Here is a 17924-nt window from a genome sequence, read left to right as displayed (position 1 = left end):
TTGGGTGTGTGACATCTGGAAAACAGATAATAATTTTCACATATTTCGTAAATAAATTTACAAAAGTCCCAAAGTTCTTTAAAGTGTCATTTTTACCTCCTTTGCTGTTTCATTGGCAATCAGATAAGATTTCAAATTTCGGTCGATTCTTGGAAAATTTTCTTTTGATTCTGACCCGAGTCATTGTAGAACGATAAAAAATACTAGTCGAGACTCGAGATACCGAGAGCCCCATTTGACGTCTTTTTAACAACATGCACTATAGCCTATTACACCTTGAAATCTTGAACAATGCAACTCTCCAGTTTCATATCTAACTTAATATGAAGATTGCAAGTACCCGCCAAAAATATAAAAAATAAAAAATAAAAAATTCCTCATCAAACGTAAACAAAATGGGTATTATATATATATATATATATATATATATATATATATATATAATATTGGCGTATTTCGAAATTTCCAGAAATATAAACCTGTACCAATACAAATTTTCTTTTCATTGATCTCCTCAGCAGTAATAGTATAGATTAGATTTTATACTAAATCATATATGCTTTTCCTTCACAAATATAAAAGCAGTTTTGTAATTCAATATTCTTAGTGAATGTTGTAGATGTAACACAGGCATCACCACCCATAAACATTTCAATGTTTTAAAAACAATAATTCTGCATATTTGCGACTATCCCACTTGCAGAAGACTTGCAATTATTGATTAATGATGAACATACATGATAAAACGATATAATTTTTTAAGCTTACCTTCCCTTACCTTCGCTTTTAAGTATTAATTTGCCAAGACTATTGTCTCAACCACAGCTGATAATCTGATCCTTTGCCGACAAACTTTTGCCAACTTCCTTCGAGACTATTCTCCTTCGAGGGATTCCAATCAAAATGCCCGATCTTCATGACAAGCGTATCGCCAATATGGGCAACATAACCTTCTTTGTTCGCGTGGAATATCTTCACGGTGCTCCTGCAGTGGATCCCTGCCCTCTTCCGCGCCGCAATCAGCTCGTTGATTATGTCACGAATTCCGAAATCATAAATATGATCATAGAACACCACAGGCTGTAAAAAAATATAGAAGTAATAATAAAAATCGAGACTTGCAAAAGATTCGAGGGATTGAGAGAGGTCGAGAAACTTACGGTCCCAGGATGAGTCAAAATGTAGGCATATCCCTGCGCAAGCTTATCTCTTGGAAATGGCCAATGACCCTGAAAGAAAAAAAAAAAAAACCCTAAAGTTAGTCCTTTTCACCGGGTTCAAAAGCTTATATCAGATTCTGATGAGATAATGCTTCAAAAGTTTCTCTAACCAAGCCATTCTTGCAGGTTTGTGGGTCTTTGTAAAAAACTATACTCATTTTTATAAATAGAAAACAGGATAAAAAGAATATAAAGATAGTTTCTGGACTTTCGACGGGGTTGATCTCTCCCAAAAAAAAATCTTTGCATCAGCCTCCGCTTTTCTTCTACCATAATCTTCCTATTCATAGGCTAACACAACTTGTAACTATTATGTACTCAATCCTTAATTTACAGCTATATTTACAGTTTTACATTATTATATAACCAACATTTCGTAAATTTTAAGTAGATAGCCACGTTTATGTTTTTACACGCGTAAATTGACGTAAATACTCCACCTTTTTATTTCAATGAAAGGGCAACAAGAAACCATGTTATCTTTATGATTATTTACCTAAAATTTACGAAACGTTGACTGTATAATAATTTCAAATGTTTTAATCGAATATTTACCTAATTTTTTTTTGTTTAGTACTAATTAGTATAAATCCTGTTTAGATCCTGACAGTAAGAGAAACCTGAGTTGATCCAGTGTCGTGGTTCTCTAAGAACGTGACGGCACGAGAAGGCCACCAACCCATAACTCCACTTGGCTTTCCTTGAGGATCAATCAATCTCCAATATTCGTTATGTAGCGCTGCGTGAAGTATTCCCTGCAAAAACCTCAAAAGTGCACATTAGAAATAGAATTATAAAGAAGAAAAAACAAAAAAAACAAACAGAATTCAGGCTTACTTAGTGCAAATAGTCTTACGAAACTATGTGGCGAGTGACATTCAAGTCCCTAATGCTTTTAAAGCACTTTAGTCCTTAACGTAAGAGTGTTTAAAAAGTTTTTATATAAAATTCAATACCTAAACAACTCAACATATTTACAAACTTCAAATAAAAATTTAAAAACTAATAAAACAAAATCTTACTCTAAAACATTATAAATATTGTTCAACTTTTATTTAGTGTTTTTAAGGTATAAAAATATAATTTAATTAGTTTGTTTTATAAAATTAACTTATATTTATAAACATGTTTCGAGTTGTATAGGGTTCATTATTGAAGAAAATAAAGATATTTTTTAGAAAGGACTATAACGCTATAGAATCAATAGCTTGGGCACTATTTTTCTGAAAATTAGTTTATGACCAAAATGGCACTCCCAGAATAGTATAATAGTTTCTGGATTATTGATACGTATCTAGTACTTAGGATTATTGATAAATGAAATTAGGGGTTTTTAATTACGAAATTAGAGTTTAAGTCGTGCAATTAGGTTTTTAAATTCTGCTTTTTTACTATTCCGAATTTAGATGATTAATTAGAGTTTTATTTATGTAACTAGGTTTATGATTTTGGGCCCGGCACATTAAGTTAATGAAAAATACAGCCAATAACCAATCACCAAAAGTTTAGTCTCTCTCAAAGAGGAGAGGCTAAACTTGGTGAAAGATTGGCAAAGCTCCCTATTCGAGATCCAATTCCGGGCCGTATCAATTTTGGTATCAGAGCCGCTCAAGATGGAAGTTAGTTCGGAGGAATTTATGGAGAAGATGTTGGTGTTCATGGCTTAACTTGTATAAATTGGCAACCTATTCCCGAAGACACGAGCTCCAATCTTATTGGTCTTTTTAAAGAAGAAATAAATGACTATTTTTAGTTTGGCTATTTTTTCAGTTTGGCCACAGACGAGCCCGGTCCGGATGGTTTCTCCATTGCTTTTTATCAAGAATTTTGGGATATCCTTAAGGCTGATATTCTGAAGACATTCTCAGATTTTTGGTATAATAGAAGGATCAATCGGATTGTGAACGAGACTCACGTACGTCTTATTCCGAAGAAGGTGGAGTCGCGTTCCGTAGCTGACTTCAGACCAATCAGCTTGGTCACCAGCCTCTACAAGATTGTAGCGAAGGTTTTGTCCAGCCGCATTCGAGGAGTTATGGCTGGTACAATCGCTGCTGAACAAGCTGCTTTCGTCGAAGGAAGACAGATCTCGGACCTCATTCTCATCGCCAACGAGGTAGTGGAAGACATCCATAAAAGTGGGAGACAAGGGGTGGTGCTTAAATTGGATTTGGAGAAAGACTACGATAGAGTTAATTGGGATTTTTTCGATTTCGTCCTCGCAAAAAAAGGTTTTAATCCCCGGTGGAGGCTTTGGATACGACGCTGCTTCAGCTCGACCTCTTTTTCGTTAACGGAAAGCCTCGAGAAAGAATCGAGTGTTCTCGCGGCCTGAGACAGGGGGACCCACTTTCTCTTTTCCTTTTCACGTCAGTAGCGGATGCCCTTTCTCGAAGGATTCACCGATATTCGAATCTAGGGCTGTTTCTCCCGCTCCGTATTGGTGCATCTAATCTGCCTATAGCTCACTTGCAATTCTACGGCGATATCCTCGTTTTTGGCGAACCCAAAAACAAAACTAGGACTCTTTACAGTATAGTCTAACAATTATGTGGAGCCTCGGGGCTGAAGGTCAACATCGCGAAGAGTTCTTTTTTAGGCATAAACATCTCGGAATCTGTTATAGAAGATTTGGCCGCTGATTTCGATTGTTAGGTGTATTCTTGGCCTATCACCTATCTAGGGGTTCCTCTCGAAGGTAATCCGAGGACCAAAGATTTCTGGAATACGGTGATCATTAAAGTTACTAAACGGCTCTCGGGGTGGCAAAGAGGTTTTTTTTTTTTTTAAATCTAAAAGGGGGAAGTTCGTCCTCATCCATTCGGTTCTCTCGACCATTCCTAATTATTTTTGCTCCATTTTTAAAATGCCTAAAGGAGTTTGTGTGACCATTGAGAGGTTGATCAGGGCCTTCCTTTGGGAGGGTTTAGAAGGTTGCAATTCGGTCCACTCGGTGGCTTGGCCTCTTTGCTACAAACTTAAAGTTTATGGGGGTTTAGGTATTGGCAATATTGAAGATAGTAATAAAAGGCTGTTAGCTAAATGGTTATGGCGTTACCCGCTAAAGACCGATTCCCTCTGGCATAAGGTTATCAAAGTCATTCATGGCACTATGGAGAATGGCTGGGATCCTGACCAGTCCCTTCGGACTACTTTCCCAAGTCCTTGGAAATCTGTCTATCCAGTTTCAGAAGATTTTTTTGCTCGAGTTTCTTGGACAGTTAGAGACGGCTCCCTAGTGCGTTTTTGGAAAGATCCGTGGCTCTTTGATGATCCTCCAAGTTTAAATTATCCGGTCTCGCTCGCATTACCCAATTTGTCTACGCCACCGTCAATCACTTTGCTACGTTGATACGGCCCAGGATTTGGATCTCGTAACGGGAGCAATTGTGATTATATCACTCAGCACTGTCGACATTGTCCAACGTCGTAATCCCTACAAGTTGCTGCCCTTCCTGCTGTTCCCTGAATCCCGAGATCATCTTTTTGTCTCATGCCCTGGCCAGATCGTTATGGGCTAAAGTGGCTCTCAGTTTGTACTCTAGATCTGCTCCTCCTGACACTTTCGCAGATCTGTGTATTTGGTGTAATAGACCTGGAAAATCTCCTAAATGGAAACAGGGTGGCTAGAATAGTTTGTTTTGGCGATTTGCAAGGGTATTTGGAATCAGAGAAATAGAAGCATTTTTTACGATAATGCTTTATCGATCGAGGACTTCTGGGACAATATCTTCATAAGTATCGGCTTATGGATCTCAACCCTTAATTCGGACTTCTCCAGCTGTAGTCTTTCTGATCTCTCCCGAGATTGGCCTATCGCGATCTAGCTTGTACTTTGCTTTGTTCTAGGCGAAGCTTTCTTTCTTTTCTTTTTAATAAATTTTCGTTTCTCTTAAGATTGTCAGAGATGTCGGCGGCCGAGAGGATAAACCAGTGGTTATCAAGTGTCGGTGACGTCGGTGACAACGAAAGTTCAGACAGATTTTCTTGCAGCAATGGGATCTTATCCATGTGGGAAATAACGCCACGACGGGACGGTGCTGGGAGAAGGAAGGTCGCAAGTCTCGCCGGAGAAATCAAATCATGAGGAGATCGAGCCCAAGGGGTGCATCAGTGGCCAGGGGGAGTCCAAACCTGATCGCCTAGATTTTTCCACTTACGACGGGCTTGGTGATCCCTGAGCTCAGCTTCAGATCGTAATGTCTGCAAAACAAGCTTTATCCTCACCGAGATTGTTGCGAGAATCAAAACTTCGCCAACAAGGAGAAGCTCCATTAAAGGGAGTAGGTCGAAAAGCGATAGTGGTGGTGATTGGACAATCCACAAGTGGATCTATGATCTACGAAAAATAATCAACCAACGTTTGAATTGGGATCTTGACACAATGGAACAAGGGTGTCCACGAGCTATGTCAACGAGGCGTTCCGGAAGCTCAAAGAAGAGGAGGGGAGTAATGATACATATTTAGTATCTAGAGTTATCAATTAGGAAAATTAGGGATTTTTAATTACGAAATTAGTGTTTTATAATACAAAAAATTGGCTACGTAAGCCACCTAAATTATAGGAATTGTAAATTAGCCAACCTTTGGTAAATACTTTGTAAATAGCCAACTTGCATACGTGACAGCCTATTAACTACATTTTTTACATGTTTGACTGGATTAAATAAGTCTTTTATTAATCTGTTAATAAGTTAACTTGGCTATTTACAAGAAATTAACGAAAGGTGGGTCATATCAGTCTTTAAAAGAGGGGAGGCTAAGCTCGGTGAAAAATCGGCAAAGCTCTCTACTCGAGATCCAATCCGGGCAATAACAACTATTTGCATGAAAAAGAGTATATATCAGTGAAAGTACACATGCAATGCAACTATTAAGAATACGCCTGGTTTCTTTTCTTCATGAAACTGGAGTAAAAGTTATGGGACTACCTCGGATTTTTTAAATTGAACTAACAAATGGTAAAGAATACCTTGGTTGTGACATCAAATGCCGATGAAGTACCTCCGGTGGCATTGATCCAGTTGACTATCCTTTGACGATGAGCATCTAGAGAATGTGAAGTCCCAGGTGTCATTATCAACAGGTTTATCCCAAGTCAAACATGGTAATGTTAAAGCGTAGGCTTCGTCCCCTTATATTTTTACCTTGATTGTAACACAAGTTACCATGTTCATAACCTAAACTGTCCCAGTACTCTCCGATCGAAAATGCAGGATTCGAGGCTTCAATATATTCTTTTACATATGTCCCAGAGAAACCTCTGCGAATAACATAAAAGAAAATCAACGTATATACTCTCTAGAGATCTCATCTTATGCAAGTAAACTGTCTCTTACCTTACAAAATCTAGACGCCACCCATCATAACCTATATCAGTTCTTAGCCAGTTCAACCACTCTTTTATATCTTTTCTTACAAACTCCTGGGAATGATCAACGTTCGGAGCTGCATGGAATATATCACCTGTACAAGAAATACGAGTAACTGAGTAAGGAGCGTTTTCATCGTCCTACGTAGTAATGTACCAGAAACAAAAAATGGATTTTTTCTACTTAATACTCTATTTTGCTGCATTTTCTGAAAAAAAAAAAAAAAAAAAAAAAAAAAAAAAAAAATTGGAGCATTAAATTTTTGAATGCTGAAACAACCGGAGACTTTAAGACAGCAATCAATTACTCAGCAAAGTGTATGTACTCTGATCAGAAACAGACATAGATTAAAGTAAAATAAAAAATAGAAAATAATTTTTTTTAATAGAAACGATAATTTTTATTAATAACTGAAATAGCTCCGAAACAAAGGAGAGCAGTACAGGAAAAAACAAAGCTCAGGCAGGCCTAAAAAATAGATCAAAGTCAGTATTTAAAAGTTTATCATCAACTATGGTTTGCTCCAGCAAATAGACAGTGAACAGTACCGCTTGAAGGATTTCCTCGACCCTGAAAATTTGGGTCATCACACACAATGGCTTCGGGGCCCCAAGCAAGCTTTCCACCGTAAATGTTCCAAACGCCATTTGGACTCTGAGATCAAGATTTATAAATTTGGTCAATAGGCACCACAAAAGCATAAAATATTTTAGCACAACCAATATGTGTAAAACTTTTCATCTTAGTTTCCCACGTATATAAATGTCTCCATCACTACATGAGAAATAATTTTAGGTCAGAAATCCTTTACCTTCTTCTGTGCACATCGATGATTCAGTACAACATCTCCCAAGGCCTACACTCAAAGAGAACATAGATAGTGAACCGGGTTCAGGCACTAAACACGAACAATGCCAATCAATATGCATAAACTGATATCCGGACAAAAAATAGAGACAAACCAGAATGTTTTGCTTATGAAGTTCCGCAATGCAGAATTTCAGTTCTTCCTCGGTGCCATATGCGGAGTTCAAGTTGTAAAGATCAGAAGGCATATAACCTGCAAGTCACTAAACGTAAGTACCCAAAACCGTTGGTCAAATACTTTGCTAAACGCTATATACTAAAATGGGCTAAATAGTCTTGAGAAGTCAAAAGGGAAAAGGAGGAAAAGGGAGAAACTTATTTTGCACAACCTCATACCTAACCAATCTTTTCTATGAAGAAGATTTTTCTCCAACCAAATGAAAAGACCGGGAAGTAGAAAGATACAATTGCTGATAAAGAATCAAGATGCCTTGGAAATATTTTCATGCCACATACTATTCATAAAGAAAGGGGAAAAAGGCATTTAAGCCTGCTGCCAAACTAAACACATCTTGGGGAAAAAAGAATCTGTAGATGCGCTCATTATACTTGGTGGTGATACTAACAGTCACAATCAGAGAATAGTACATGTGATGAAAGATAAAGAAAACATGAGATGACACCTTGAGGAGCCACAGACTGTGTTGGAGGAGGAAGCCAAACTGCTGTTATTCCAGACTGAGATAAATCTGAAGCTTTAGCAGCCAAGTCTAGGTACCATGGCCTTCTCCAACTTTCCCAGTTAAAACCTTGAACCTTTAAAGTTAAAAGAATAAATCAACAAAAGCTCTAATCAGAAAAGACAATTACTTCTAATTAAGGGTGCCTATATACAACGCATCAGAAAAAGAAAACACCGTGATTGCAGCAGCAAAAATAATTCTAAATCTAGATTTTGCTACGAAGCACAGTGACTGATTTAGCAGAGTGTAAGGATTTTACACAACCTATGAATTATAGTTCAAAGTGATTGACCTGCTATAGAAGACTAGAGAAACCTGATAATTTCGCAAACACTACATTGTTCTTCAGTCGTCAACTTTATATTGCATAGACTACGAAGTATTAACTGAATATAAGCTAAAAAAAGCTTGGACAAAAAACTTACCACGATTTCTCGCCCCGTTCCAGTTCCTGGTTCTGTATAGAAGAGTGACGCCACAACAACACACGTCAATGTATATATTTTTTCTAATTTGATTAAAGCAGAAGAAGCAACAAATTTGATATAAGCAGTGTAACATCGACTACCTAATTGTTCCTTGTCCTGCTTCCGCTGCTCGGATTTCTCCTGAAGAGCGCGCTCGAGAGCCTTTCGCTTCTTCTCTATTGTCTCTTTCTCGATCACATGCTCGATAAGCGAATCCCCTTCCTTCAGCTTCTCTTGAGAAATGGACCAAACTTCATCAGCTTTGGGCAGGTCCAAAGTTCTGAAACTCGAGTTCAAGACCTCTGCAACGTCGGTCTTCCTTGGTGGAAACTTTGGACGGATGGTTCGGATCCTACGTGCCCTCCATGGGGGTATCTCTCTACGAGGACCTGCGCTCAGGAGTTTCCACTTCATCGAATCATCACCGGTCAGAAGGTCTAGCCTTCCACCATTAACGACGTAAATGGAATCTTCATCCCTTTCGCCGATCAGATTTTTCTGCAGCAACAGTGACTCCGCCAAGCTTGCTCTCTGTCTCCATGTCGCCGACGCCTCTTCAGACGCTTTAAGTGATCTCTGGAGCGCTTCAGATCTTCTCTGGAACACGTGATCCCTCGAATGCGCAGTTTCTTTAGCAGCTTCAATGGCAACTTTTATGCTCTGCAACTCTGCGTTAAACGCCTTTGTAACACTCTCCTTCCTCTCCCCAGCTTCTTTCTTCACCTTCTCCATCAGAGACTTGATCTCCTCTTCCTGTTGGTGAGTTCTTTCCTTGCTCGACTCCCGAAACTCGAGCACCGCCTTTTCGGCTCTCGCGGCGCGAATCTCGAACATTTTCACCCGCTCGCAGCTCTGCTCCAACTCCAATTTCAACACCTCGACCTCGTTTCTCACGATCAATAACTGAGATTCCAGATCATTCACAATGCTTCTCAGCTTCATATTTTCGGACTGGAGAGAGACCATCTCGTCAGTCGGGTTTATACTGTCAACCAACAAGGACGCTGCTTTCGCTGCATAATCGCCAGCCTTTTCCGCCACGTCGAGAGCTTTCTGTATCGCGTCTTTGGATTGGCTCATCAAGGACGATATAGTGCCTTCCGTGGCGTCTTTGATCTGCTTTTCGACCTGATAGGCTGCTTCGGCGGCGGAAGTTTCGGCCGCTGAAACCCTAAGCTTGGCATCCTCTAGTATGTGAGAAGTGGCCTGTTGGAAGGCGATCTCTGCTAACTTCTCGACTTGCACCGCAAGTTCCACAGCGTCTTGCTTAGCGAGGACCAACTTCGACTCCAAAGAGAATTTCTCTTCCACCGATTCCATAAGCTTCTTGTTGAACAGAGTATTGGCCGCCTCGAGTTCGGAAATCGCCAGTTCTTTATCATGCACTATCGTAGAGCTGTATTCCTTCTGTTTAGCCTCTGATCGCGCCAGTTTTTCGAGCAGATGATTTCTCTCCTTCTCGATGGCTTCTTGCCTAGTTCGAGCTTCAGAAAGGGCTTCTCTAGCCTCTACCAGTTCATCCTTATTTTCAACCATGTCGGTAATAGTATCATTCGAATCACCCTGCCATAGAAACCAAAAGTCGATACATAATCGTTACTTACATTTGCTCATTTTGGATCTACCTAAAAAATCCCTAAATATATACGTGTTTAATCAAGTCAATCCAATTTCCCTCTTGGAAACTCATAAGTTCAGATCAGACGAGTTTTGACTTACCAACACAGAAGCTACAAATCTCATTGACTCAGAAACCACCCGGTCATTGCTCCAAAGCTTCCTGCAGAACACAAATTTCATTTAGCTCCATTAAATAACGAGAAAACTCAGTAAACAATAGATCGGTTATCAAAATAAGCACTCACAAAGAACAATTTTCAGACAGATTAGGAAACTGAAGAAAGTAAAAGGAAAACAAATGTTTACGTACTTTTTACTTTTCGACGCAGCTCTGAAGCGAACAAGAGGACGTCCAATGCATAGATCAGAAACTCCTTCGCCTGGAGTGACCATGGCGTAACGCGGAAGAATCGCCACCTTAAATGCCATGTCCGAAACCAAAGCGACACTCGTTTCCTTCCTGTGAACACACATTTGAACAGCTTGTGAGTCATACTAACCAAAACGAATATAATCTCTGAATACTAAAGCTCAAACGAATCTGCAACAATTAGTCCTCCATCAGAACTGAGCATTTACCTGATCGTGAAACTATCTAGTGAAGATCAATCTCCGGAGAACTTGGAAGAGCTTGGCATAGGAAGCGAAATGGCTTCTTTCGCGATTAGGTACGTTTGACTATGAAGAGAGCCGTACAGAGAAAGAAGCGAAAGCAGTGGCGCGAGGTGTGATTCCTTTTTTTATATGCGACTCTCGAGAAGAGAGTAAAAGAATGTGTTCTTTTGAGCTTCGCTTCGAGATTTGGAAAAAAAAATATCTCACTACTCTTTTTTTTTATTTTTTCTCGTGATGTCCTAATTTGAATCTTTTTGTATTTTAATCTATTTAACGTAAATACTGATACACGTAAAGCGACCAAAAAAAATATCTATTTTGATTAGGATTCAGTATCAAAATAAGTTGAGAGAGTCGCGAAAAGCAATAAGGCCTTTGTTGTCTATTTGGTTCAGAAACAGACAAACGATTTGTGGTCACGGGTCGTTTGTCGCTTAGCTCATTGCCCCTTATTTTAATGTTGTTTTTTTTTTTTTTTTTTAGTTTCTTTCCAACTATTGTCGCAGTTAATATACAGTAACATCAATAGTTATCAATAATAATTTTTTGAACGAAAAATTATGTCAACTTATTATTTTTCACACTATTTTTAATGTTCAAAACACTGGCTCATATACTAAAATCTAAATTTTTTCAATCAGATATTAAATTTTAAATTATTATTGAAAAATATTAAGTTTTAAGGGTAACTAATATCGTAACTAGACGTATCGAGTGAAGTAACTGTAGTAGTAAATTTAGTAATCGTTGCCGGTCATTTTCAGAAAACCCGAACACATTAAATTTTATGCGACTTGCATTGAATTTCGAATTCTAAAGCCCAATTCCCGTGCACACCTCAACAAGGATTTGGACAGTGAAAAGCGAGGAATGTTAGCTCCTCGTCAATACATTGTTTCTAACTTATTCACAAGCGCAAAGAGTTGAGGAAATAACAGCTACAAGGGTAAAATTGTAATTTAGTAAATCTCATCTACCTGATTATATTCATGAAGGGTAAACATAGATAACATTCAGTGGATCCACTCATCACAATTAAATTGAATTCTTGTTTGAACCGAGAGATTCTCACAGTCAACTCTTTAGTGGAGTCAGTTGACATTAAGCTAAACTTGGAAAAGGTTTGTTAACTTTTGAGTCCAAGTATATTAGCTCAAGGTTTGTTCATTTGGATCCATGAGGTCACTGTCATAAGTCATTTGGAGTAAGATTAGTTAAACTAGAAGCTAAGTCAAAACAAGAACTAGACAAGTTTTACGAAAATTTCTAGAGAGTATTTTTGTATTTTCGGACATAGAATGAAATGAATGTCAATAAATATTTTTTTTTACTTAGCTTGTGGAGGTTGAAACATATTTATTGACATTCATTTCATCCTATGTCCAAAAAGCCAAAAATACTCTTTAGACAATTTTCGTAAAACTTGTCTAGTTCTTGTTTTGACTTAGCTTCTAGTTTAACTAATCCTACTCCAAATGACTTGTGACAGTGACCTCATGGATCCAAATGAACAAAGCTTGAGCTAATATACTTGGACTCAAAAGTTCACAAACATTTTCCAAGTTTAGCTTAATGTCAACTGACTCCACTAAAGAGTTGACACTGAGAATCTCTCGGTTCAAATGAATTTATTTTCTACTCAAGAATTCAACTTAATTGTGATGAGTGGATCCACTGAATGTTATCTATGTTTACCTTTCATGAATATAATCAGCTAGATGGGATTTAAAAATTTACCTCTTTACCCTTCTAGCTGTTATTTCATCAATTCCTTTGTCGCTTGTGAATAAGTTAGAAACAATGTATTGACGAGGAGCTAACAAGTCACATTGATTCATCCAAAAGAATCATGACTCAATTTGGACACTAGCTAGTTCATTTATTCACATTCCAAGGAACAAAGCATGAGGTGATATATACATTGCATTTCAGCAATGTTGTACATGAATTCCATATCTATGAGATCATCACAAAGTTACTGATGACATCTTCATAACTTAGTACTTCAACAATAGGTCATGTCTATATCACATAGTTAATCTAGAACTCTGACTTTATCAAATGAGAATACGTATGCTATGAAATGACATGTCTCATTTCAGGATGGAGGTAAGCATGATGCAATTCATACGTAATGACTTCGAGACATAAGAGGTTAAATGGTTTGTTCTTATTCTGTCTCTAGAAGTGCACTGGTCAATTCAGTACCTTCAGAAGATACTTAGAAGAACTGTAGAGTCTCCAACTCTCAATGTGCCATAACCAGACATCATAAATTCTCCTAACAATCATACTAGGATCAATAGCCCTTTGACCCTTAGATTGTGAATACACTGTTTTAAGCAAACCATGAAGAGTTTGTTCATGCAAATCTATATTTGACTCTTCATTTGTTGTTAGGTTTGTTTAAGGACTAAAGACTATAGTTTATCATAAAGCTTCAGACAGACAAGGAAGAATGAATGAACGTTTCAACTTTTATTAATAATTCAGCAGTTACAAGCAAGAGTCTTCGTGAGACTTTATTACATCAAATGTACATAAGTAAAGACTACTACTCGTCTTGTGGCCACCATTGACGACAGCTCCCAAGTTCTAGGGTCTAAGCTTCAGTCTTTGAGTCACCCGACTTGATGGCGACCACGGGGTGGTTCACCGGTGGTATGCCTCCGTTACCTCGGGCTCGCTCCTCTCAGGGCGACCACTCAGAGTCGGAGTCTGGGGAGGAGGACTCGGGCGCCATTCTTGCCGGCGCCGGTAGTATAGTGTGTAGTTCCTTCTTATTTTTTTGCTTCATCTCTTACGCCTTTCGTATTATGTGTTTGCTAACCCTCGGTCTCTTCGTGCAGATGATTTGGCTGTGAGCGCCCTCGCGCTAGGTCGCCACGACCTCGCTCCTCAACCGACGTGTTGGCCACGGCTCGAGCACGAGTGGCCGAGAGGCGGGAGAACACTCAGGTGAGGACTCCTCCCCAAGAGGAGCGCGGCGAGCGCCCCTCAAAGAGGCATCCCATTTCGCCTTCGACGTGCACTGCTCCAGTGGTGCCGAGTCGCTGCTCCTTGCAGAGGCTGTTGGAAATGATCTAGGGTTAAGAAAAGATTTAACGCTTCAAGCAAGCGGCGGAAAATAAAAATTTTCTTTTAAACAAGTAAAACGATTTTACTAACCTAGACAAAGAGCAAGCACATGTTATTATTAAAACTATCTAAAAGCGATTACACGTTTACTAACATTTATGAAGCTTGATCGTTGAGAAACTTGTGGAGGTTGAATCGCTCGTCTCCCCACGCAGCTCGTCTTTCTTCGTTCTTCGGGAACTCGAGTAACCATGAAAGTTTATATTACATAAATCACTCAAGGTAAGAAGGAATTAATGTGTGGTCACTTTTAAACACAACGACTCAAGAACAAGTGTTAGAGTCGAAGACCTAAAATAAACACTAGGTCAAATGTGGACCTAGGTGCCAAAACAAAAAAACAAAAAGAGCTAGAGAGAGAGGGGGGATAGGCGACCACAAGCTAGAGAGAGAAGCTCTCAATCTCTAAAATTGTGGGATGAGAAAACAATGAGAATGAGGGCCCTATTTATAGGAGAGGGATTACCTTCAACAAGGTAGTTTCCTCTTCTATTGAATATCACATATTCATGAGCAAATATTGCCCTTTATTCTCTTAAGACACAGGGCCAAGAAGTCTTCATGACACCTTGGATTTGTTTCCTCCTTTGTTTTGGTTCTCCCTTGCCTATAGTTGGACACCCATATTAATTCCCCATATAGAAAATTTGTTTCCTCAATTTCTTTTGGCAAGTATCTTCATACATCAATGCACAAAATAATCTCTCTTTTTCTTGCTATGTTGGACAGCCACTACTACAAATTAACATATTGGGTGCGGAAGGGTATTAGGTGCGACATGTCGCACCTAAATGTCGCACCTAAGCTCATATTAGGTGCGACATGTCGCACCTGATACTCCGGCAGATGACATAAAATTTCGCTGATGTTTAGTGGTATCCGGTGCGACGCTGTCGCACCTACTATGATTATGTCGCACCTAATGCCATTCGGTGCGACTTTGTCGCACCTAATAGTTTTAAAATTTAAAGTTGTCAGCCATATTCCCCCGAAATTTTTTGGGTTTCGGATTTCATATCCGGTGCGACACTAGGTGCGACATGTCGCACCTAATACGAGTATTGGGTGCGACAATGTCGCACCCAATAGTTTTAGGGTAATATAAATACCCGAGACTCCTTCTTCCTTACCCGAGTTTTCAAAACTATCTCTCTCAATCTCACTCTTTCTCTCTCTCCGACCAGCTTCCACTCGGCCGTGAACCTCCGGCGACTTGCGTCTCCTCCGTCGTGAATCTCGCCATCCTCCAAGGTACGCCTCTCTCTCTCTCTCTCTCTCTCTTTCTCTTTCTGTCTTACCATCTCTCTCTCAATCTCATTCTCTCCGACCAGACCCGTCCCGCCGTCCGCGACCATCTCCGCCCCGCCGCCCGTGACCAGCACCCATCCTTCCTCTTCGCCATCTCCTCGGCCCTCTCGCTGCCGACCAGCCTCCACTCGGCCTATCACTCTCCTCTTCGACTTGCAGGTCGTCCCCCGCGCCGCCCGTGACCACCTCGGCTCAGCCCGGTCGTCCCCCGCCGCCCGTGACCTCCCCGCGCCGCCCGTGACCTCCCCGCCGCCCGTGCGCCTCTCTGCCGCCGTGACCTCCCCGGCACCGTGACGTACGTCTCTCTCTCTCTCTCTCTCTCTCTCTCTCTCTCTCTCTCTCTCTCTCTTATTTCCGTCTTTCTCCCGCCGCCGTGACCACCTCGGCTCAGCCCTGCAGATCGTCCCCCGCCGCCGTGACCACCTCGGCTCAGCTCTGCAGATCGTCTCCCGCCGCCGTGACCACCTCGGCTCAGCCCGGTCGTCCCCCCGTACCCGCTGCCACCCTAACAGCCCTCGGCCCGCCTTCGGCCCACCCGCTGCCGCCCAAATAGCCCCGGCCTCGCGTTTAGCTCGTCGCCTCGTCGTCGCCTCGGAAAAGGTTAGATTAGAAATGGATTGAAATTATGTGTTTGAAATGGATAAATGTTTAGTTAATTAGTAATTTTGAAATGGATTGAAATTAATTAGTAATATTTATGAAAATAGTAATATGTTAGATTAGAAATGGATTGAAATTATGTGTTTGAAGTGGATAAATGTTTAGTTAATTAGTAATTTTGAAATGGATTGAAATTAATTAGTAATATATATGAAAATAGTAATATGTTTAGTTAATTAATTAATTAGTATTGAAATTGAATTTGAAATGGATATATGTTTAAATTAGAATATTGAGCAAAATGGTTGAAATTAAAATGAATAAATGTTGAAATTGAAATGTTGAGTTAAATTGTTATATGTTGAAATTAGAAAGTTGAATTGGAATATTGAAATGGATATTCGTCTGTTAATTTGTTAATAAGTATCATATGTAGTTAGATTAATTACTAATATATTTTAAAATGATTAGTAACATGTTACATTTAAAGTAATTATTGAAAATTTATTGCGACCGAGCCACAGAGGCTCGGTTTAGTATTTAGTATGTTAATAGGATAGACCTGGTTGGTTATATATGTGTTTTTTTTTTAATTGCAGATTTTGGTTAGTCAATATTTTAGGGGAAACTCTGCCGAATTTTCGGTAGAATAATAACTATATGTAATATAACGAATTCTAACCATTTCTTCAAATTAATATATATTTTTCACAATTTCTCTTTCACTCTCACTAATTCGATCTCGAATCTTTCAAATGTTAACGAGTCACTCTCAATTTCCTAACAATTCATCACTCTCAATTTCATAACAATTCACTTTAAATTTCAAATATTCACTCTCAATTTTACCTCTCAGTTTTACCTCTCAATTTCCTAATAATTCACTCTTACAAAATGAATTCTAACGATTCATTTTTATCTCCCAATTTCCCGTCTCATTCAGAAGAATGTCAAATCCATGTAGGGATTGGATTACCGAGAACAATCGGTTGAGTTTGCAATATAAAACAGGGGTTAACGAGTTTATCCGCGTTGCAAGCAAACTCCCGAACGAAAACGGTCAATATCGTTGTCCTTGTAAGTCTTGCAATAACGTGAGATGTCTGGACATCGGGGTCGTAAAGAATCACCTTTTGAACAAGGGGTTTACCCCGGGATACACCGAATGGTATCATCACGGCGAACGTCGAATGGTAGAAGATGCCAGCGAGACTAACCAAAGAGGAGTCGGTGGATTGCACGATGCTCTCCATGATATAATGGATCACGAGGACTTCGACGATTTTACGGATCCGACTCCGAGTGAAGTGCGTGCAGATGAGCAAGTGGAAGATTTGTTCGCTGAGTTGGAAGCAGAATTGTACCCTGGGTGCAAAGAGTTTTCGTCTTTGTCGTTCTTGGTTTCGTTGATGCACATCAAAGTCACGAACCATTGGACGAACAAGTCATTTACAGAATTGTTGCAGCTCTTGAGGAAGTCTCACCCAATTGGTAACCGAATTCCGGAAAAACACTACGAGGCAAAGGCGAAGCTGAAGCGTTTCGGCATGGGATACGATATGATCGACGCGTGCATCAACAATTGTGTGTTATTTCGAAAAGATCTCGAGAAAGCTGAAGTGTGCCCAATTTGCAATGAGAGCAGATGGAAGCCAACCGGGAAGAATGTATCCCAAAAGATATTACGATACTTTCCCTTGAAAGATCGATTGAAGCGATTGTACGCTTCTCGACACACGTCGCTTGAGATGCAGTGGCATGAACGAGATCGCGTCAAAGAAGAAGGCGTTTTGCGACATCCTGCAGATGGTTCGACGTGGAAGAATCTAGATGAGAGATACCCAAATTTCGCTGCAGAGCCTCGTAACGTACGTCTGGGACTAGCTTCTGATGGGTTCAACCCGTTTGGGGAAATGAGTCTAGCGTATAGTATGTGGCCCGTGGTACTAACTGCATACAACTTGCCACCTTGGTTGTGCATGAAAAAGAGTACTTGATGCTAACGCTTTTGATACCTGGATCGAGCTCACCTG

The 17924-nt window shown here is 39.8% G+C and overlaps 1 protein-coding gene across 1 annotated transcript; it reads right to left on the bottom strand.

Annotated features, from left to right (window-relative positions):
- Nucleotides 1-482: 482 nt before the first annotated feature.
- Nucleotides 483-11044, bottom strand: LOC149407895 (uncharacterized). Its single transcript, XM_089615980.1, has 15 exons — nucleotides 10810-11044; nucleotides 10541-10690; nucleotides 10330-10390; nucleotides 8712-10173; nucleotides 8569-8600; nucleotides 8084-8216; nucleotides 7556-7653; nucleotides 7405-7449; nucleotides 7142-7247; nucleotides 6561-6687; nucleotides 6369-6484; nucleotides 6194-6270; nucleotides 1841-1975; nucleotides 1161-1229; nucleotides 483-1080 (listed from the first exon to the last, which is right to left on the bottom strand). Exons 2-15 carry the CDS (start codon nucleotides 10657-10659, stop codon nucleotides 808-810), a joined length of 2853 nt encoding a protein of 950 aa, XP_089472106.1. The 5' UTR covers nucleotides 10660-10690; nucleotides 10810-11044; the 3' UTR covers nucleotides 483-807.
- Between the last annotated feature and the right edge of the window lie 6880 nt (nucleotides 11045-17924).

The sequence above is a fragment of the Urtica dioica genome, chromosome 1 (assembly GCF_054948205.1).
Source record: "Urtica dioica subsp. dioica isolate 48M chromosome 1, U.dioica_male_clone48M_v1_H2, whole genome shotgun sequence".
NCBI lineage: Eukaryota > Viridiplantae > Streptophyta > Magnoliopsida > Rosales > Urticaceae > Urtica > Urtica dioica.
The sequence above is the reverse complement of the archived record's forward strand: the minus strand, read 5'-3'. Positions and strand labels throughout refer to the sequence as shown.